At 42.1% G+C, this 23875-nt stretch overlaps 2 protein-coding genes and 1 long non-coding RNA gene across 4 annotated transcripts; 1 reads left to right on the top strand and 2 right to left on the bottom strand.

The window, feature by feature from the left end:
• Positions 1–2246: 2246 nt before the first annotated feature.
• On the bottom strand, positions 2247–9885 carry LOC139441868 (histidine N-acetyltransferase-like). 2 transcript variants are annotated; one of them, XM_071222613.1, is made up of 4 exons: positions 9803–9885; positions 7631–7887; positions 5776–6006; positions 2247–4774 (listed from the first exon to the last, which is right to left on the bottom strand). In XM_071222613.1, the coding sequence occupies exons 2-4, from the start codon at positions 7871–7873 to the stop codon at positions 4187–4189; spliced, it is 1062 nt and encodes a 353-aa protein (XP_071078714.1). In that variant the 5' UTR covers positions 7874–7887; positions 9803–9885; the 3' UTR covers positions 2247–4186. The 2 variants fall into 2 exon arrangements, with proteins under 2 accessions (XP_071078714.1, XP_071078715.1); XM_071222614.1 differs by having other exon boundaries at positions 9792–9876.
• On the top strand, positions 9499–17537 carry LOC139441869 (uncharacterized). Its single transcript, XR_011651688.1, has 3 exons — positions 9499–9559; positions 16480–16705; positions 17040–17537. It is a non-coding gene; the product is annotated as an uncharacterized lncRNA (long non-coding RNA).
• LOC139441888 (uncharacterized) lies at positions 13264–15631 on the bottom strand. Its single transcript, XM_071222638.1, has 3 exons — positions 15584–15631; positions 14878–15108; positions 13264–13836 (listed from the first exon to the last, which is right to left on the bottom strand). Exons 1-3 carry the CDS (start codon positions 15629–15631, stop codon positions 13264–13266), a joined length of 852 nt encoding a protein of 283 aa, XP_071078739.1.
• Positions 17538–23875: the final 6338 nt, after the last annotated feature.

Below are 23875 nucleotides of genomic sequence, written 5' to 3'. Positions count from 1 at the left end.
TACTGTGTCTGAGTGGGGTATACTGTGTCTGAGTGGGGTATACTGTGTCTGAGTGGGGTATACTGTGTCTGGGTGGGGTATACTGTGTCTGAGTGGGGTATACTGTGTCTGAGTGGGGTATACTGTGTCTGAGTGGGGTATACTGTGTCTGAGTGGGGTATACTGTGTCTGAGTGGGGTATACTGTGTCTGAGTGGGGTATACTGTGTCTGAGTGGGGTATACTGTGTCTGAGTGGGGTATACTGTGTCTGGGGGGGGGGGGGGGTATACTGTGTCTGAGTGAGGTATACTGTGTCTATGTGGGGTATACTGTGTCTGAGTGGGGTATACTGTGTCTGAGTGAGGTATACTGTGTCTTGGTGGGGTATACTGTGTCTGAGTGGGGTATAATGTGTCTGGGTGGGGTATACTCTGTCTGAGTTGGGTATACTGTCTCTGGATGGGGTATACTGTGTCTGAGTGGGATATACTGTGTCTGAGTGAGGTATACTGTGTCTGAGTGGGATATACTGTGTCTGAGTGAGGTATACTGTGTCTGGGTGGGGTATACTGTGTCTGAGTGAGGTATACTGTGTCTGGATGGGGTATACTGGCATTCATTGAATACAAAAAAGATGTTAATAGTTTTTGTTATACCTTCAATTCTATATAAAGACTTTTTACTGAACTGCCATTCCGATGCTTGCCTGAAAAAGGGTTAAAACACATCTGACCTGTTGTGCTGCTTCAGTGCGGACTTTCTTCAATCAAAGTACAGAAAGTAGAATAACGATGGCGCATGGTTAAACATTTTATTTCAAGTCGGCATCTTATACACACATTCATTAAGTCACAGAAACGTCGCAAATACGTAAATAATTAGTTTACATACAGTTACATGTGGTGCATAGACCTCAGGAGTCATGGGGGTGGGGTGGTTTGGGGTTGGATGTGGTGTGGTGTGGTGTGGTGTGGTGTGGTGTGGTGTGATGTGGTGTGGATGGGGTTGGGTGTGGGATGGGGTGGGGTGGGGTTGGGTGGGGTGGGGTTTCATACACGTTAAATCAAATTAATAGTCAGGTGTAAGAAATCATCGCAGAAAGGTGTGAAGACATGGATGTGGCAACCTATCTCTGTGGCTTCAAATCTGTATTAAAATCGCTTATGAGAGCAGTACCGGGATACTGTTGCTACTGATCGTGTAGACTTAGACAGATATATTTCGTTATCAGGCTATGCAATACGAACACAACACTGAAAAGCATTGCAATTTCACTGTAAATTCAATTGTCCAGATTGAGTGACTATAAGTATAGATTGTATTGCATAGGAGCATATACGAGTGCTGACAGATGCTCTGTTTAATAGTGTATTGTGAGGCAACATGGTTATGACATGGATTGGAACACGTAGATTACGTTTGTGTATATCTAAGATTCGGAAATAAACGTAAAAATAAACTTTCAACCGCTTTGTACGGTGGCCCATAAGGGACATGGAGTCTGTTTTTTCCATATTTTGATGTTTCACTTACTTTTATCGTAACCTTTAGCATATTAACACAATTTGGCATACAAATATGTAGAAATAATGTATAAAAACAACCGAAAACATGGAAAATGTACTTTCAAGTAGCTATTGAGTCGCTAAAATGTGAAGCGAAAATGTCAAAAAACTAAAATGGAAATGTGAAAAACCAAAACGAAAATGTCAAAAACTAAATTGGAAATGTCAAAAACCAAAACGAAAATGTCAAAAACTAAATTGGAAATGTGAAAAACCAAAACGAAAATGTCAAAAACTAAATTGGAAATGTGAAAAACCAAAACGAAAATATCAAAAACTAAAATGGAAATGTCAAAAACCAAAACGAAAATGTCAAAAACTAAATTGGAAATGTCAAAAACCAAAACGAAAATATCAAAAACCAAAACGAAAATGTCAAAAATCAAAACGAAAATGTCAAAAACTAAAATGAAACCACAGAAAACTACTTCCACCGCGGTGAAAATATTCCCACCGCGGTGAAAACTATTTCCACCTCGGTGTAAATATTTCCACCGCGGTGTAAATATTATCACCGCGGTGGAAATAGTTTTCTGTATTTTCATTTTAGTTTTTGACATTTTCGCTTTGGTTTTTGATATTTCCTTTTTGGTTTTTGACATTTTCGTTTCACTTTTCTGCGATTCAATATCTTCTTTACACATGATTTATCACATATTAGTAAGACAAATCGTGTTAATTTGCAAAGGGTAACGACAAAAGTAAGTGAAATATCAAAATATGGAAAAACGGACTCCATGTCCCTTATGGGCCACCGTAGCTTTGTCATGACTCCTTTGCCGTATTACATGTTAAAAGATTGTTTCAGAGGCTCACCAGAACATTTGAAGGTTTGATGTTATGTGTAGATCGAATGTTGTAAGCTGGTCAAACCTTTAAAAGTTCTGGTGATCAATATACAAATAATGAACAAGTGCCGAAAATGTCGCCATACCGACTCCAGTGCATAGTGGAGTGAGTGAGTGAGTGAGTGAGTGAGTGAGTGAGTGAGCGAGTGAGTGAGTTGGATCATGATACAACATAAACGTATTGATGGACATTTAACACGGTAAAATAAAAAAATATACAGCTTCAAAAACCTGAAGTCAAAACTCACAGATACCAAATGTCAAAAGCCATATAACATACCAACTGTTTCCAGATTGGAGGCAAAAACAGATTTAATGATTGTGAATACACCAGTTCACTGACGACATACATTTATATGTTTATTACTTAAATCACTAATTTACTTCCATACATCGACTTTATTCTTCAGTCAACCAACTGCAGTAAGTGTGATGACATTGTCATGTTACCAGAAGGGTCATTTACCTATGTCACTGGTTACGTGATAGCGAAGAGCAAACATTGCAATATCATAAAGGTTCATCTTGCACTCGTACCGTTACACTTGTACAACGAAGATTTCCTTGCATTATGCGACATGATGACAAAGCCTAACACTCCACAAAATGCCAGTTTAAGTATATTGCCAAGACAGTTGACATACCTTATCATTGTCTGAATTATTCGTTTTCCTAATGAATACCCAAACCGTGTCTCTTCAAGCAGAAGTAGTTGGGACTAAATCGATTGGAAATGTAAATGATTAACAGTGACTCTGCAGCTATAGTTCCGTTGCTGTGCTGTAAAGTACTGGCCGCTGATATTGAAAGTCAAGGTCATGCACTCTCATGTGTCCATGTTCATGACGTCAAAAGAACGTTTACAGAGATCAGAGGGAATTCAGTAATATCCTCTTTGCGCGGGGCTGTGAAGTGGTTATATTATGTGGCCTTTTGACGACCAAGGTCACTAGATGGGTCATTCGTAGGTATGGTTTGCCTCTTTGAGTATTGAACCAACTCACTAACTCAAGCATGAGATTGACTGAAACCGAGGATCAAGGTCTTTAAACTGGAATGGCATTGTGCCTGCTTATAATGGCATTGGACAAGACGTACTGCACTTGGGATGTGATTTCCTGAACCGGAAGTAATGTCATTGAACCAGAAGAGCATATAACTTTCCTATCAAGGTGGCTAGATGCTAGGAGTGGCGTTCAACCTTTTCATAAATGTTGTGAGCGGCATGGGGCAAGATGTACTGCACGTGGGATGTAATGTCACTGAACTCGAATAGGATGTAACATTCTTATAACTGTAGGTAATTGCCTCGGACTTTCTGGTCTAAAACTGATCTGTACTTGGCAAGTGTTTTCACAACCCGAACATGATGTCCTTAGTGAGGAGAAGAACAGGATACAATTAATGATTTATGATTGAATTTCTTGTAATATATTTGCCATTTCATCATTAGTCCCGAAATGCATTTAGCCTCCTTTTTATGTTAACCAGATGCTGGGTAGTTAAATCAGGTTTGAGATTGTATGAGGTACGTTTTACCCCAAACAGAGCGTAAAAAACATTTTTCCAGAATATGCTGAAAAAACACTTTGCCTTCGGTATTTGAAAATATAATTGTAGGCTGAATATGCTGGGAGTTGCCCCTAGAATATTACAATATAATGTCCTCATCCTTTTCCAGAAACGGCAGTGAAGAGACTGATTCTCGTTTTGTAAGTTCTCGTGATCTACTTTCTAGTTGGTAAACATAATGTGGGTGACAAATATATCAGCAGCAACTCACCTCTAAGCCACTATTCAACCCTGAAGTCTCTTTCAATGACGACCTGTGCCTTGACTGGCCACTCCACACGGTTGATGCCTAATGTACGGAGGGCCTCGTAGACCTCACTCATGTCCACAGACACTGACGCGAAGATGAGGAGGTGGACTCTCTCGTCAACTTCATCCTGCGTTTCTCTATGACTCCCATCTTCACCTTTGTCATGAACTCGGCGCATCTGTACAATGTGGGCTATCTCCTGCAGGTGCTTGTACACATGGGCTGTCAGGCCTACAGGGTGGTCTCCGTAGATGTCAATATTATAGGCTAGGCCGAGTTTACACGAGTGGCTTTTGCCAAAGGAAAGACACTCATGTTGAGAATCACCAGTGTGAAAACAAACATCTGCGGTGGTCATTTGAGGAACGTTTTGAGGATGAGCTCTGAATGGAATCCTGTTCACAACAATTCGATCTCCTGGAAATAGGTAGCCATGTGTTTGTTTATCAGACAGAAGTCTTTCCAAGTCAGTTTGTGTAGGAATCGAGAACTGGATGTCATTAAGAGGCAGCTGATTAAGATGAAGGTCGTTCACACGAAAGGGAAAACAATGGATAGGCTGGAAGGAGCAAAACATTGGTCAAGTATTCGTAAAAAACACACTGAATATCAGTCAAATCAAACAAAAATATGCTGAGATAAACTTTCTGGATTAAATTGAATGACAAGATGTATATTGTCTGAATGGATTAATGTTTTTATAATATAATGAATGTGTCTGTGAAGAGGACACAATGGTGGGTATTATAATAGAAGGAGGGTTATTCTTGACATTGAATTAGTCTCGGAGATAGGTGCACTGACTGGAATGTAAAGAAACACTGGAAACTTTTTATGCATTGATTCAACTTGTGCATTGTTTGGGAGTCTTGGTGAAGGCATTATGGTCTGTTTGAACAAGTGTATTAGGTGTATATGTTTGAGTATGGATACACTGACAAACAACTACTTGAACTATTTGTAGATACACGTTGTCACTGCAAGAGAAGGAACAGCGTACATTAAGTACCTAAACAGATTCTATTTGTCGTAAAAGGCAAAATAGCTGTGAAAATTACATGAAGGGACCACTGAAAACGAGTGATAATACCAGGTGCTCGCTAAAAGGGTAAGCGTGCTCGCTAGAAGGGTAAGCGTGCTCGCTAATTGGGTAAGCGTGCTCGCTAAAAGGGTAAGCGTGCTCGCTAAAAGGGTAAGCGTGCTCGCTAAAAGGGTAAGCGTGCTCGCTAAAAGGGTAAGCGTGCCCTGCCCTATCGGTAGCACCCGCCGTTCACACAATCTGCATTAAAAAAGTAAGTCTTTGTTGCCAGGCGCAACGTAAATAATTTGTGTGTTTCGATTCCGGTAAGGGGTGAAACTGAAGTTTGGCGCAAGGGTAGCCAAGTGGTTAGTGTGTTCGCTGGTCAGATAGACACTAGTCCTGTTCCAAAATTAGTAAACAGTAGCGTAAAAACGTACACCACTCTTATGTTTCTTAACCCAAAACAAAATCCCATACTTCTTATGTCAAATACATCAGCAAAAAAAAACCCCATACAAATATGTTGAAATGTACATTACCCTTTCCAAAACCATAGAAGAACCCTGCGCGTATGGATGCGACAGCATCGGGTGCCCATATTCTGTCTCAAACATTTCATACAGGATATTCTTATTGCTGGAATAACCTGACTTGATGTGATGTAAGAGCTGGGCCATGTGGCCCTGACCTCTGTAGGATGCGTGTGTACGTCCGCCCGTGAACAACAATGTTCTACCGCCATCCAGGAGTCTAGCACATCCGAACGTCATCTGCAATAGATAATAACGGAGTTGGTTTTACGCTGCTTTAAATCATATTTTCAAGATCAGCTTGGAATGGCGCAACAGGGAGCGACGCGCGACGCACGCCGTCATTGCCAGAACGTTTGGATGCGCCCATTTACCGTTGCCAGGTTGATGCAACGGTTACGTCAGACAGGCCGAGAAGCGGAAGACCACGGGTGACCACGCCCATTCAAGACCGCTACATCCGGACAATTCACCTCCGAAACCGCTTCGTCACGGCGACGTTAACGGCAGCGACGGCACTGCGACACAGCATCAGTCGACAAACCGTGTACAGGAGCCCATAGTATCAGAGCACATCGACCCCACCGAGGAGCGGTGTTGACACCTCCACATCGCCTCGACAGACATATGCGTGACTGCGCAGAGACTGCGTGACAGGGCACGTTTTACGTTCTCCGATGAGTGCAGATTCTGTCTTCAGGAACAATGGTCGGCTACGTGTTTACAGACGAGTTGGTGAACATTCAGCACCGAATTGCATTCATATAGTCCAGGTATTTGGAGGCGGAGGCGTAATGGTCTGTTGGGAATCTGCAGTGTCTTGAAAACGAGGCTCGTTGTTATTCATGGAAACATGATTGCATAGTGATATCGAAATAAAGTTTTGAGACCAGTTTTGGAGCCATTCATCCAGCAAGAGTCCCGTGGAATCATTTTCCAGCACGACAATGCGACGCCGCATTCGCAGGGTTGACGCAGAACTTCCTTAACTACGCGAATATTCAGGTTTTGCCATGGCCGTCATGCTCGCCGGATATGAACCCCACTGAACATGTATGGGACCACCTCAATCGCCACATCAGCACTTGGCCAGTGGCTCCGGTCAACCGCCACCAGCTGGAACAATGACTCCTTCACAAATGGCAATGTATTCAGACATTTGACGTCATCGGCCCGTCGACGTGTTCTGGCGTGCATTAATGCTCAAGGTGGACATACGTGACATTATGATGAGTATTATGACATTTTACACACTTGCCTCGTCATGTGTTATGACTGTGACTTTCATTGTTGATCTCACGCGTCTTGATTGAAATGAATTTTTGTACACATTATGTTAAAAGATTCCTCTAATGATATATACCACTATGAATTTTCTGTACAGATTTGTCTTTCTTCCATAACCTTTCAAACACTTGGTATCGTTTCTTTTGGACATTAATGTATACACAGAAAGACCATTGTTTTTAGGCCAAAGATGTTTACCCATCTGGGTTCGGTGATGCCAAACGAAGCACTATAATCAGGGCTAATTTGATTCCGCAATTAAAGGATTCTCACGAGATTAAGGTAAGGCACTGTGGCGCCTTAGATCACTTAGAAGTGCTCCTTCCGTATGAAACGATGTCTTGGAGACGCCCACACCCACACCCGCCCACGCCCACGCCCACTTCCACGTCCACACCCACGCCCGTCCGAATACGCTCACATAGAAAGATGGCAAGTTTCAAAATCATAATCACAGGTTTCAGGTGAAAAAATATTCTAACAGACCAGTAGATTATTCCACAAACATGCTTCGTCTGATGTGTTGCTGGAGTCTAGTGCCTACAAGTAAACGGTCCACGCCACCCTGTATACGTACGATTCGGTTGTCGACTTCACCAAGGTGTGCTGATAGGTTTGGGTCTGTGACTGTGCTGTGGAATCCTTCTGGGAGATAGTCTCGTCCCCGGTGCACATTCTCGTTAATTTTCATCACACCTTCGTAATCATTGATTGTGGCTTTCCGGAAGGTTACTTTGACCTCGGAAGATCTGGTACAGAAGTGCCGGTTGTGTGAGTACTTCAGATTCGCTGCGAATCGTTGCAAGGCGTTTCGTATCATGACTGCCCGTTTGTCTGCAAGGAAAAGGTGAGTGACAATATTATTGTTTATTTTTCGATTTTTGAAAGGCCTTCGATTCAATCAGTAGAGATCTCTTATGGAACGTTGTTGCCACACATAATATTCATGGATGCATGTTATCATGTATTGTAAGATAAAGGCTTTTTGTCAAGCTGTCAGTTATTTTTATATCAGAATATTTTAACTCATATGGAGTCAGACAAGGTTGTGTTTCAGATCAGTTACAATCTGATCTTCGATCAAGGTATTTTCATCAAGACAATCAAAATATGTCTACTATATATAAGATATATAACATAACTGTTTATATATGTGCCTTGTGTAACCAGAGTTTCGTCATAAATATCTTAAGTATATACTTCTTCATGTTAACAGGGACTTTAATACACATTTTGAAATTTTGAATTCTTGTAATCCAGTTACTATTGTTAATTACAGTTATTATATCAAGGGTGCATCAGCTTCTTTGAGAGGCATTTAGAAGTTGGAGTACTAAGTACGGATAAGATTTATGGATGAACAACTTCTTTATTACAATGACAATTAGGGGCTGCAGGACGCTTAATTAATAGGATTAAAAGTTGTTGTTGCAAGAGATTTAGTCAATGGAGCATCTCCGTGAACTGTCACGATATACTTTTACTATTACTGTGCTGAACTGAGTTTAAGACGTAATTGTGCTCACCCATTATTATCAAACATTCCCAATATACATTTTTCAACTATATGCAATGTCAGAATTATTTATCTGTTAGGGATATATCAATGTCATTGTAATATCTTGTTATTATGTAAATTATGAAATAAACAATTTGATGTAATGTTTTGTTGTTACAATCGATTCATGTGTCATCGTTTTAACCAAATACCTTATAAAGTAATGTACAGTAAACTACGTTTATAACGAACTGACGGATATAACGAACTTATTTTTAGTCCCGGCTATTTGCTGTATATATGCTGTATATATATGCTTATAACGAACTACGGTCATAACGAACACAAATAAATGGTCCCTTTGAGTTCGTTATAACCGTAGTTTACTGTACTCTTGAAAACAACATTCCCAGACGTAGTGATAATGCTGTCATCAGGCGAGCTGATCCTGAACAAGTTTGTTTAGATGAAAGAACTGTAAACAAAACCACGGTTATCAGGGTCGACGTCCTGCGACTAAACCGTGTCACACACCTGCAACATCTATAAGCTGTCTATTGTCTGCAGACCCGTGAAGATCCAGGGTAGAATAGGTCTTCAGCAACCTATACTTGCCGTAAAAGGCAACTATGCTTGTCGTAAAAGGCGACTAACGGGATCGGGTGGTCAGGCTGGCTGACTTGGTTGATGCATGTTATCGATCCCAAGTGCGTGGATCGATGCTCATGATATTAATCACAGATTGTCTGGTCCAGGCTCGATTATTTACAGACCGCTGTCATTTAGCTGGAATATTGCTGAGTGCGGCGTTAAAAAACCAACCAACCAACCAACTATTGTCTGCAACACATGCGGCCGTATTTACTAGTCTCCGGTTGACTGTTTTGGTCGGAGGCTGTTTTCTCCGCATTCCGATCTTAAACTTCTCATGAAAGTCCAAAGTCTGACCCTATGTTACGCAGTGACCGATCTTACCAACCCTATTGGCCGTCTAGCGGGGCTTTTCTCGTAAGTCTTATTTAAACAATATAAAGTCTAAAGTTGGCCGTTTTAAATATTAGTTGGTTTCGTTTCATCCCGATCTTAGATACACGTCTTCCCATACTTCGCCCACTTATGTAATTTCGTGCAGACAAATTAAGCTGAGCATGTCTGATACATAGTGGAAGTGATGTCCCAGAATAATATAATGTCCTACGTATAATCTAAGACTTCTCGTTCGCAACTAGTTACAACACACCTCGTACTTACGTGGAGCAATACGCTGTAGCTCCTCAGTGTAACCAGGTCATGGTAAAAATACAAGCACATCACCGAGCATCACCGAAGCCTGATGCTACGCTGGCTCGTTGCTAGACTTTATTTACCACTGCGCCTGGTTGCGCTAAGTATTAGAGTAAAGACAGAACAAGGACAATACATGTATACTAGTCAATAGTTTTACATGACACCGTACGACACTGTAGCAATATCAGGTCAACAACCAATACTATGGTCCTCCACATATCGTGTAATGTTACCCCGACAGGACCGACTTAAATGTTAAAATGAACAGTGTTTCAGTTATATCGCGTTGGGGTTTGATGATTGTCATAACGCGTTGTTTTCGTCTGAACATATCCCTTTCATGGCAACAAAGACCATTGCTGTTATGATCATCTTTTGTTGTCTTGTTGTTTTTGGCAACCACGTTATGACACCATGTTTAATATAATTATTAAGCTAATTCTCATCTTGATATAAAGACTGATTTTTTATGTTTTATTTATGTTGCCATGCTATTAAGGTCCACAGTTGGATGAGATTGCATACCGTCTCCACGTTAATATTCCTGAGCTGAATTCAAACATTACAAAGGGCGGTCGGGTAGCCTAGTGGTTAAAGCGTTCGCTCGTCACGCCGAAGACCCGGGTTCGATTCCCGACATGGCTACAATGTGTGAAGCCCATTTCTGGTGTCCCCTGTCGTGATATTGCTGGAATATTGCTAAAAGCGGCGAAATCTATTGAACATCACCTCGACACAACCCCAGCCTCTCAGCGACGAGATCTATTGTACATCACCTCGACACAACCCCAGCCTCTCAGCGACGAGATCTATTGAACATCACCTCGACACAACCCCAGCCTCACAGCGACGAGATCTATTGAACATCACCTCGACACAACCCCAGCCTCACAGCGACGAGATCTATAGAACATCACCTCGACACAACCCCAGCCTCACAGCGACGAGATCTATAGAACATCACCTCGACACAACCCCAGCCTCACAGCGACGAGATCTATAGAACATCACCTCGACACAACCCCAGCCTCACAGCGACGAGATCTATAGAACATCACCTCGACACAACCCCAGCCTCACAGCGACGCGATCTATAGAACATCACCTCGACACAACCCCAGCCTCACAGCGACGAGATCTATTGAACATCACCTCGACACAACCCCAGCCTCACAGCGACGAGATCTACTGAACATCACCTCGACACAACCCCAGCCTCACAGCGACGAGATCTATTGAACATCACCTCGACACAACCCCAGCCTCACAGCGACGAGATCTATTGAACATCACCTCGACACAACCCCAGCCTCACAGCGACGAGATCAATAGAACATCACCTCGACACAACCCCAGCCTCACAGCGACGAGATCTATAGAACATCACCTCGACACAACCCCAGCCTCACAGCGAGGAGATCTATTGAACATCACCTCGACACAACCCCAGCCTCACAGCGACGAGATCTATTGAACATCACCTCGACACAACCCCAGCCTCACAGCGACGAGATCTATTGAACATCACCTCGACACAACCCCAGCCTCACAGCGACGAGATCTATTGAACATCACCTCGACACAACCCCAGCCTCACAGCGACGAGATCTATTGAACATCACCTCGACACAACCCCAGCCTCACAGCGACGAGATCTATAGAACATCACCTCGACACAACCCCAGCCTCACAGCGACGAGATATGTGGAACATCACCTCGACACAACCCCAGCCTCACAGCGACGAGATCTATTGAACATCCGTGAAGAACATCCTAGAAAACTGAAACTGTTTCTAAACGTGTGTGTTCAACTGGAACGTTTTCGATCGTTTGGATTGTTTCTTCCAAATCCGTCAAAATGAACGAATTCTAGTCATTTTGTTAACATTCAGATCAATGACAAATGTTAAAAAAGTTAATTGATTACCAGCCTCTTTGATTTCTAGATTACTTTGTTATCTTATATAGTTAGATCCCATGCAGTATGTGCCTCGGGATATTGGTACGTCGGTCAGCATCTCGATATATTGTTTCAATTAATTTGGCTATTCCATCTAATAGAAGAGGCTCTTAACCAACGAAAACACAGACAATGATGACAATGTTCAATAGTTTTATTACGTGACAGTTTCATCAGTACTGTAATTGAGTCAAAACGTGAACCACCATTACCATAGGTCTGGACAATTGTATGATCGGGTATAAATTAAAATCTGGCCTCATGGGGGGACCAGTGCAACGGGTCGGTAGCGTTTTCACCAGAAATTCTGACACAGCACGGGAACGATGGGGCTTTGCGTTGGCATCCGTAAATACCCGTCGATTGTCAAATCACAATACCCGGTTCAGGATGTTTCGGATGCAGCTATCACCGTAGAGATCGTCTGACATGTCCAGTTACATTCAGGAAGAATTGCCAGCTCGGAGGTTAAAACAGTTTAACCAACGCTTTTAAATCGTTCACACTTCAATGAACCCATCCAAACTGTCGTTCAATTCTTAAAGGAGCTCATTGAATTTTACAAGTTAACGAAGTATACTTCCGTCATTAATTGTGATAGAGATTACTTTAACAAGCTTTGGTCAAGCTGCCATACTGTATTTCTGTGAATATATTGTCATGCAAAACCCTGTAAATGCTCTAGAAAAATAAACAAATTTAAAAAATAATTTCTATGTGTCCTTTATTATTTCATGGGTAATAAATAACTTCCATGTGCATATTTAGAAATACATCTCTAGACATGGTGGATAAGACTGTAATGTACACATATGATTGTTTTTTGTTTGTTGTTTAACTGTACACATATGAACTGTGTATACTATTTGTTAATGCTGTCCATGAAAGGACAAATTCAGTCATAAAGTAAATACGTTTTAAATTTTCATTTCTGGCAAGGAAATGACAAACTCAAAATTGCGACTCTGAACTAAATATACCGGTGAAATTCATTTTTAAATTATTTCAAACCGAAAACCACTTTTGTCTCGTGAGTTATCTTCATCTCATATAAAATAAAACAAAACAGAAACTTGCAAATACAAGATGAACAGCTGAGAATAATTGAGTTGAATTGCTTGCCAAATATACATTTGTCAAAATTTTAAAAACAGGAATACGACAGCGCCTACGTTTTACCATAGGAAGCGTATGCAATAAGAGTTATCGTTCTTGTTTGAAGTAGTTCCCGTGGTTATAGCCAATATGAGATTCTACGAGATTCTACGAGAGGGACGCAAGTCTCCGTTCAGTTTGTCCAGAAATGGCACTAGTTGGAAGCGAATGGATGTCGATCGATGTATCAACCATTGTTTTATCTGGTCTAGACTTGATTATTTTACAGTCTGTTGTAATAAAGCTAGACAATGTAGAGTGCGGTGTTGAGTATAGTACAGTCTTAGTTGTGACCAAGAAGCAGCACAGCTATTCTTTAGTGAAGCACTTTTCCATCACAACCTGTGTCTTGACTGGCCATTCTGTTTCGCTAAATCCCAGTTTGTGGAGGGTCTCCTGAATTGCAGTGTCAACAGACATACAAGTAAATATGAGGAGGTGTATTTGATCATGGTTTGCGCTGTGTGCTTTGTTAACATCACTACAATGTTCTTGGTTACGCTGTACGCTGTGGGCTATCTGCAGCAGGTGCCTCTGTACATGAGCTCGGAGACTTTGGGGGTGACTTCCGTAGATGTCAAGGTTATACGCTAGGCCGAGTTTACACTGGTAGCCGGTCCCAAAGGACAGGCACTCTTGTTCGGGATATTTGCCAGTGTAATAACATACGTTACTGTTCATGAAAGGAACGTTATGGGGATCAGTTCTGAGAGGGATCCAGTCCACAACAAGTCTTCCACCAGGAAACAGGTGTCTATTGGGTTTGTCGGGAGACATCAACTTTACTAAATGTTGGTGAGTTGGCGTAGAGATCTGAGTGTCCAGCAGGGGAAGGGCTTCAAGCGGCAGGTCGTTCACAGGAAAGGTGAAACAGTGGACACGCTGGAAGGAAATGAAACAGTGACGAACATTGATGATTAATTCATTCATTCATTTAAAAGATAATCTTTTTGAATATTCAATTCAAAGGATTCGAACGTAGATCAGTTACATGTAATTACCTCTTCTTCTTTTGTGTTCATTCCCTTGGGGAATTGGTAAAGACTGATTATAATGAAAAAAATATATCTTATAATGCGCTGGCTTCTACGCACCAAAGTATGCTCAAAGCGCTGACAACACACGTGCATTAGAGTTAAATGACTGAATTGTCAAACCAAAATGTTCGAGTCTTGAAAATATCAAGATGGGGCAGCACTGAGGGAAATTGGAAGAGCATTCTATATCATTTCAGGAATTACTTAAAACGTTCGGGCACCAAAGGATTTAAGTTTCCATGTGTGAATGACCAGCTGAAGTTCAAAGCTGCTTGGTATACATGGACAACGTCGTTGAGATAAGTTGGAGCAGTTCCATTTACAGGGGCAGGGTAAGTGAAAGGAAACACTCTTTGTAAGAGGCAGCCAGTAAAGGGATCATTGGTAAAGACTGATTATAATGAATGTGTGTGTCCTACACGGGACTTTGTTACATTCCTTGCCGCAGTGTTTTGGATTTATTAATTCATTCGTTCATTTAGAAGATAGTCCTAGTGAGTATTCATTTCAGATGAATTACACAGCTGACATTGTAGGTACATGTGATTTATTGATTAAAAAACCGAACGCATCGATGGTCATCAACAAAATCATGGTGTAATGTAGATGGTAGACTATGTTTCCTTTTTACTTCGAATAATCAACCAAATCGAACAGTTATAATCTACATTTAGCTGAGTAGGTAGGGTATTCGCACGTCCTGAGGATGTAATTCAACACAAGATGACATATATTGATTAAACCTAGCAATAGTATTTAAGCAGCGTGGTATCTCTGTTCTCTGCTGGGACGGCTGATGCATACATGTTGTCCTGTTGGTTCCATCAGACGTTTAAAAAAATAGTTATACTAATCATTCTGTGTTTTATGTTGAGAAACACCTTACCCTTGTCAATACCTCAGAAATACACTGTTTGCTGACTTGAGACAGAATTGGGTGCCCTCCATCAGTTGCGTAAATGTCATGAAGGATGCCCGTCCTGCTGGAGTAGCTTGCCTTGATGTGGCGAAGGAGCTGTCGAATAATGCCTTGACCTTGATGAGCCACGTTCACACGCCCGGCTGAAAGCAGTAAGGTTCTTCCTCCATCCAGGAGTCTTGCACATGCAAAGGCAACCTGATTGGACAAAACGTGAACATGAAGGGGACCCACAATCCACAGCTACAATCGGGTGTGTAGTGGTGTGCGTGCGCACTTCAACCACTCCTTTTTATTTGAATAAAGCGACAAAACCCTTTCCATATCCAATAGAAATCTCTGCATAAAGCAGAGTCGACAGTACGATTCTGACTCTATCATTAGCATGTGTTAACGAATCACTATGAGCTAGTGAGGACTCCAGGTGGAAAGGTGAGAGTATCCTGCCCCACCGGTTGCACCCGTCACAAAAATGCAAAGGCAAGTCAATTGTTCACCTGAAAAAATACTTGAACAAAGGGTACATGTCAAAATTGGGAATTGAATCGGACATAATTTTGATCACTGGTCCTGGTTCTGGAGGACCTCTTCACCAACATCCCTCTACAAGAAGCGTTGGCATCCTCCGCAATAAGCTACATAATAGAATCGACGACCTAGACACCAAACTCACCACAGACAGCATCATCAACCTAGCCTCCAGCTGCTTTGAACGCACCATATTTGACTTTCAACAACAAGATCTACAAACAAATCCCAGACTGCCTATGGGCTCCCCTCTATCTCCACTCATCACTGAAATCGTCATGACATCCTTCGAAGAATCAGTCCTCTCAACAGCACCATTTCAACCCCACTGCTGGTACCGGGAAGTAGATGACACATTCCCCCGGATGTCCCCTTTAGCGCTCACGTGTTGTGTGGCTAAGATATTCGAAAAATGCGGTTTTCTTAGACAGAAGACTGGCAGCTGGATTTCAACCCTAATAAAACAGTATCTATTCAATGTTCCCGGAAGATTCCTCTTAATGTAAAACCAGTTTGGAAAATGAGTAACACTACAGTTCAGGAAGTTCATTCTCATAAACACCTCGGACTTACTCGCCAAGAGGATTGTATGTGCAACGATCACATTCTTAGCCTAGTTAAGAAAGTCAGTCCAATGATTAACTGTCTCAGGAGTTTCAATTATCGTTTAAATAGTAAAATACTGGAAACTATGTATAAATCTTTCATATTACCGCTGTTTGACTATTGTTGCCACATTTGGGACAACTGCACAAAAGAACAGGCGTTACTACTTGAAAAACTAAATCTAGATGCACACAGAACTATTTGTGGGGCTGTTCGTGGCACTCGTCACGGTAAACTTTATAAAGAAACAAATCTCATCATTAGAAGAACGAAGGCATTTTCAAAAGTTAAATATCTTTTTTAAAATTATTAACACTCTAGTACCAGATTATCTCTCATCCTTAGTTCCAAATAGAGTGATTAACATTTGAGAAACTGCCAAGCTGCAAAACATAAAGTGTAAAACAAATAATTATGCGAAATCATTTATTCCAGATACAGTCAATGCTGCCAGATCTGCAAGAAATGGTATATACTTTGATGTATATTATGGACCAAGATTCTGTCAGGTTATACACTCCCGTCTCAGGCTTGGCTGCAGTGATCTAAACGCCGCCAAATTTGCCAGATTTATATCAGACAGCCCGAGATGTTGTTGTGGCTATCACACGGAAGATGCACTTCATTTCTTTCTTACGTGTCTCTTAAACAGTACATTAAGGTAAAATATGTATTATTTCGTTAAAGGCTACGATTTAAATTCAATTCTAAATGATAATTCACATTTAACGACTGCAACAAATCTTGAAATTTTGAAATCAGTGCACAGTTTTATTCTATCTTCTTGCCGATTTAGGGATTTTGTCTGAGATGTTGGCTTTGCTGTATAATACTGCGATGTTGTGCTGGATGTAAATAATAACATAGCTGTAGTTGTAAGAGATCGTCCAGTAATAAAACACTTACAGAACAATAATTATCTTTTATGTCAATTATATATGCTATTTCTCATGTCACTTTCAATAGATTGTAATGTGTACATGTATCATGTCTAGGAGAGGTATTCAGAGAAGCAAAATTACACAAGCTGTATACCCCCCGAGGGTGTATATACAAGATGCTATGAAACTGTGCAGCTGGAAAAACCCTCAGGCCCCTCGACACTAGACTCAAAGAACGTCAGACCTCTGTGAAATCCACTATTTCCGAACACATCCTCAAGAACTAAGACCATAACATCATGTGGAAAGCCACCAAAGTCCTGTCTAACAACAACAACAACAACTGGCAACAAAGAAAACTACAAGAAGCCATTGACATCAGGAGACGTCATCCAGCAATGAACCGTGCCTAGTGCTTGGAACTTATTGCTTTGATCTTTGTCGGTGCCAATTATCTATCTGGCTTCCATTTACCCAGTGCCAAATACCCCCGGCCTCCCGTTTACCTATCAGTGCTAATTACCCCCGGCCTCCCGTTTACCTATCAGTGCTAATTACCCCCGGCCTCCCGTTTACCTATCAGTGCTAATTACCCCCGGCCTCCCGTTTACCTATCAGTGCTAATTACCCCCGGCCTCCCGTTTACCTATCAGTGCTAATTACCCCCGGCCTCCCGTTTACCTATCAGTGCTAATTACCCCCGGCCTCCCGTTTACCTATCAGTGCTAATTACCCCCGGCCTCCCGTTTACCTATCAGTGCTAATTACCCCCGGCCTCCCGTTTACCCATCAGTGCTAATTACCCCCGGCCTCCCGTTTGCCCATCAGTGCTAATTACCCCCGGCCTCCCGTTTGCCCATCAGTGCTAATTACCCCCGGCCTCCCGTTTACCCATCAGTGCTAATTACCCCCGGCCTCCCGTTTACCCATCAGTGCTAATTACCCCCGGCCTCCCGTTTACCCATCAGTGCTAATTACCCCCGGCCTCCCGTTTACCTATCAGTGCTAATTACCCCCGGCCTCCCGTTTACCTATCAGTGCTAATTACCCCCGGCCCCCCGTTTACCTATCAGTGCTAATTACCCCTGGCCTCCCGTTTACCTATCAGTGCTAATTACCCCCGGCCTCCCGTTTACCTATCAGTGCTAATTACCCCCGGCCTCCCGTTTACCTATCAGTGCTAATTACCCCCGGCCCCCCGTTTACCTATCAGTGCTAATTACCCCCGGCCCCCCGTTTGCCCATTGTCAATTACCAATCAGTGATAATTTAATCCTGGCTTCCAGTTGTCCATAACTATTAGCGCTAATTACTGTAGAGTGTTGGCTTCTATTGTCTTTTGCTAATTACCTATCAGCGTTAATTATCTGTTGTCTTCCCTTGTTAAGTTTCCAGCTTTTGTTATCTTGTTACTTTTGTTGTTACGTGTATATATATACCGAGTGCGAAATAGCCAGAGGCTGAAGCGCTCGTAAAATCTCCAAATATCTCTCTCTCTGTATATATATACACATCATTCAATCACCTGATGAAGGAGTAAGCATATACTCCGAAACGTTGTGTTCCTCAAAATAAAGAAGTTGACATCTATAAACTCCCCTCCCTATGTGTATCACTTCTAAATGCCTTTCAAAGACTTGATTTCAGATATTGTTTTTTTCCGACGGCATTTGCTTTCATTTTTAACAAATTGTCCTGAACCTCTGAATATAGATACGAAACTGTATCTGTGTTCACCACGTTTTGTAACAAAAACACATGGATCAAGGAATGAAGATTGTCATTTGGGACAGTGGTGTTCAAAGTTGAAAAATCACATTTTTTGACAGAATGGTTCTTTTCTGAGATTGAGTTTTTAAGAATCCAAATGGTTATAATCCACTTGTCTCAAATACTTTCTGTGAATATAAAGAAAGTCTTTCCTAGATTGTATCAAGGATTATGGTTAGTCTTTGATTTGGTGGTACATTTGCTGGACGGTTTTTATGGAGCTTTGGGATCCAGTAACAAGGAGGATTGTTTGGTTAATGCATACTTAACAGACATGTTGAAGCATAAAGAAAACAAATAACTGAATCATAACAACAAAAGTAACAATTTATGGACTCATTTTTGGCTAATAAACGCATTTTTCCGAATTTGGTGCAAGAATGCATGTATCTTAAGTGCATCCCCCTTCTCCAGAAAGCTGTGCGGTCCTCCCCCTTCCTCATCCTGGATCCGCTCCTGCCTCTGGATATACCCTGCAGACTGGCGTTACTGTAAGTCAGTGGAACCCTATGTAATGTCAGGGGCAAAGGACAGGCATGGCAATATACTAGTACATGAACTGTTTTCATTAAAATCTTAACACTCCAGTCTTACTATTTTGTTTTCCACTTCACCAACAAACGCAGATATGTTTGGGTCTGTCAGCATGCTGTGGTATGTAGAAGGGACGTAGTCTCGCCCACGCAGCACGTTCTCATTAATGTTCACCACAGCCTCGAAGTCGTCCACAGTGGCTCGCCGACAGTTCACACTCACACTGGCTGTCTTCGCTGAGAAGAGTCGGTTGTGTCCATATCTGAGTCTGGTGGATAATTGCTGTAAGCCGCATCTTATCATCATGGCTTATGGCTGTTTCTGAAAACAAATCGTCATACAAATACAGGCTATAAAATAGTTTCAACAACTTTAAGATATATGGAATGAGTGATTAAGATAGTTCTCAACAATGATGTAACTGTTAGAGGGCGGCTTCTCTGTATAAGTGTGTTTCCAAACTGTATATTGTATTTGTAACAACTGCGGAACATGTCTCGTCATGTATGTGATTCCAATGTAGAAAAACGAGGGTAACAAGACCATTTCCATGTTCATAAGACATCTATGCTTAAAGCAGAAGGTGCAGTACCCCATGCTTGTAATGTAAATGAGAATGGTTTTATGCTGCTTTTTTATATTTTTATATTACGCCGCAATATTCCAGCAATATCGCGGTGGAGGACACTAGAAATGGGCTTTTACACATTGTACGAATGTGGGGGTGGCGAATCAGTGACTGAAAGCTTGAGTTAATATGTAACATCGTATAGGCAATATTTCGGCGATATAGCGACTTGAGAGAACGAGCATCGATCCACCCAGTACGACAACACCCCCCCCCCCCCCCCAACAGGTCACTCAGTACGACAACACACACTCCAACATGTCACTCAGTACGATAACACACACTCAAACAGGTCACTCAGTACGACAACACACACTCCAACAGGTCACTCAGTACGACAACACACACTCAAACATGTCACTCAGTACGACAACACACACTCCAACGTGTCACTCAGTACGACAACACACACTCCAACGTGTCACTCAGTACGATAACACACACTCAAACAGGTCACTCAGTACGACAACACACACTCCAACATGTCACTCAGTACGATAACACACACTCAAACAGGTCACTCAGTACGACAACACACACTCCAACGTGTCACTCAGTACGATAACACACACTCAAACAGGTCACTCAGTACGACAACACACACTCGAACAGGTCACTCATCCTGACCCCATGGGGGCGGTCGGGTGGCCTTGTGGTTAAAGCGTTCGCTCGTCACGCCGCAGAAACATGTTTGATTCCCGACATGGGTACAATGTGTGAAGCCCATTTCTGGTATCCCCCGCCGTGATATTGTTGGAATATTACTAAAAGCGGCATAAAACCATACCCACTCGCTCCTGATCACACGATCCTCTTCGGGCATTCTATGCACACAAGCAGGAGGCACTAGGGGCCTTTCCTTCCTCGGAGCCCCATGTGACTCCGAGGAAGGATTATCCCTAATTTACACCTCTAAATATGACCAACTGATGACAAGCCATTCCAGTTCCAGGTAAAGAGGCTTGTATTCATAGTCCAGTTGCGAGGTCATCCTCGGACTGGACACACTTCGTATCACTCTACCGTCCTGGTATGGCCTTTCGTGTACACGTGGTCTCCCAGCCGTGTAGGTCCAGGGGCCAGTATGGTCCTCTAGCTATGGTTGCTGGCTGCTTTACCCGCTTATAACGGCATAAGTAGCATCGTAGTTAATTAAATATGGTTTGTTTATAACTATTTTATTATCTTTAAATCTTAAAACTATCGAAATCTTGCCGATATATCACGTAAAATGTTAACTGAATCGCGTCTGACATCTAACATGCTTTCAAAAAGCAATTCCTTCCATGTCAACTGAAACACTTAGACTCCTCCGTCATTTGTCGGATGTCAATAAATATATCCTGGGGATTGCAGGGTAAAATTGCAGGGATTGCAGGGTAAAATTGCAGGGATTGCAGTCGATCCAGAATCGCCGTTATATGACCGGAATAGTACTGACTGCAGCGATAATAATGTCATTCATATTATGCTGTATTTCCACACAGGGGCATGCTCAAAGCGCTAATTTATGGATTATCAACGGATCAGGGTGCACTCTATTTTCATTATCAGCTCCCTGGGGATAATAAAACCCAAACTGCCCGTGAGGCACTAGAAGGTGTACAGTCTCATTACCATCTGATTCCACCGGTTACCCAATCAGTGATGGGTGAACAGAAACATATTTCGAACAAAGTCATTTCCCCAAGGAAACGCCACATGTGCTATACGTGCTTCACTGTGGGGCTGCAGTCTAGTTGTCATACACGGTCACCCATGCACCTCCTCACCGCGCCATCGTTGCCTGATTCATGACCTGTGCCCTGTACACGGGTCCCGTGCCACCACATTGACCACATTAAGTAAGATTAGTTATTACTTACACAGGTCATATTAACACCGGATTCGTATCTGTACATAACTGTATTCACCCATGACATAATTAGAAACAGAATCGTCTGAAAATAGCATTAGTTATTGCTTACACAGGTCATATTAACACCGGATTTGTATCTGTACATAACTATATTCAACCATGACATAATTAGAAACAGAATCGTCTGAAAATAGCATTAGTTATTGCTTACACAGGTCATATTAACACCGGATTTGTATCTGTACATAACTATATTCACCCATGACATAATTAGAAACAGAATCGTCTGAAAATAGCATTAGTTATTGCCTATACAGGTCATATCAAACTCAGCTTTATACAGAAACATAATTTGTGGTGAATCCATATGCGGGACTGTTGAATGTAACGCATACTTACATCCAGCTGGAAAGATAGTGACTTATCTAGTCTTAAGATTGAGATAAGTCTCCGAAATAGATTAGTATGGGAATACTATCCAGCTGCTCCCAACCTAAAACATATGGCGGAACCCAGTTGCTGTAAGGAACACCCACCTTCCTGTTGGTAAACAGTATCAAAGGTAAGACAATCTGAGCCAAGATGCAAATGTATACGCATTCATAATCACGCTCCTGATGAATACTGGACCAGTTTCGGTATTTGTATACGTGTTAAAGTGCTAGCCCACTGAGATATCATGCCGCAGTTTAACATGAATACCCAACTCAGACACAGTGACTCCGAGCCGACCTGTCCTTGTTTTAGCCCCTTAATGCCGAGCACCAGACAGGGTAACACCAAGTACCATCTTTTAACGTCCGGGCGGTTACGAACATAAACGGGAAGTCCCAAAAGTAAATAATAGAGGCCGTGCTGTATATATGATACACACTGTTCTCTATGAGCGCCATGAGTGAGTGAGTGAGTATGGTTTTACGCCGCTTTTAGCAATATTCCAGCAATATCACGGCGGGGGACACCAGGAATGGGCTTCACACATTGTACCCATGTCGGGAATCGAACCCGGGTCTTCGGCGTGACGAGCGAACGCTTTAACCACTAGGCTACCCGACCGCCCCTTGAGCGCCATGATATATCTACATCCGAAAAGGCTGTACATTCGAGGCAACATTTATGTTCTGTGATGGGTTTCTTCGAAATTTCCGAATCATGGATTTGATAGATGTTGTTTGTTTGATTGTTGTTCAACACCGCACTACATGACGGCGGTCTGTAAATAATCGAGTCTGGACCAGACAATCCATTGATTGACATTATGAACATCGATCTACGCAATTGGGATATGATGACATGCATCAGCCAAGTCAGCGAGCCTGACCACCCGATCCCGTTAGTCGCCTCTTACGACAAGCATAGTCGCCTCTTACGACAAGCATAGTCGCCTCTTACGGAAAGCATAGGCTGCTGAAGACCCCGGATCTTCATGTGTCTTCAGAGATGTGAAAGAAGTGCAATAAATAATGACAAACGGGGGTAACAATATTGAGAGAAACGTTATGCAATTAGGATCAGTTATACGAAAGTTCGGCTTTTCATGATTTCAGAGATTCGAACATGTATAAGTAATGATAGAGGGTCAGACAAAAGGGCAGGACATTCCTGATCTAAAACAGTTTTACAGGGCTTCGGCTTAAGATCACTTTGTGGAAGTCTACAAAGGAGATAGTCTTGTTCATCTTCCCGAGGCAAGAGAGGTAACTGACTATAAAAGGTCAGTTTCCACCCTTGCCGAACTAGGCTGGTATTATGGAGTTACATTTTGGCTGGACTAACGAGTCGATGCATAGTCCAATCAAAATCGAGCCCCGAAAACGAAATCCGGTTCGTAAACTGTCATGCAGAGTACGGTCGATTGCAGGATTTGCTTAGCAATACCTTCCTGCTGAGTCATTCCATGTATCCAATCCTTTAAGTTCTCTGGAGTATCATCTTAAGGTGTCATCCCCATCTTTCTAAACAGTTTCACCATGTTACCCAACTCCTCCTTACTGAGTTCCATATTGGACAGAGTGGATATAATCGCGGACAAATGTTGTAAGAAGAGTTTATATTAACAAGTGTCACTAAGACGAAAAAGCTAAAGTGCAATATGGCGCCAGCGCTGTTGTCACCTTTGTGACTAAGTATGTATGTGACGATGAAAGAAGCAAATAGACA

The sequence above is a fragment of the Haliotis cracherodii genome, unplaced genomic scaffold, assembly GCF_022045235.1.
Source record: "Haliotis cracherodii isolate W230 unplaced genomic scaffold, xgHalCrac1.p SCAF_47, whole genome shotgun sequence".
Taxonomy (NCBI): Eukaryota; Metazoa; Mollusca; class Gastropoda; order Lepetellida; family Haliotidae; genus Haliotis; species Haliotis cracherodii.
Note: the sequence above shows the minus strand (reverse complement) of the source record. Positions and strands in the feature narration are given on the sequence as shown.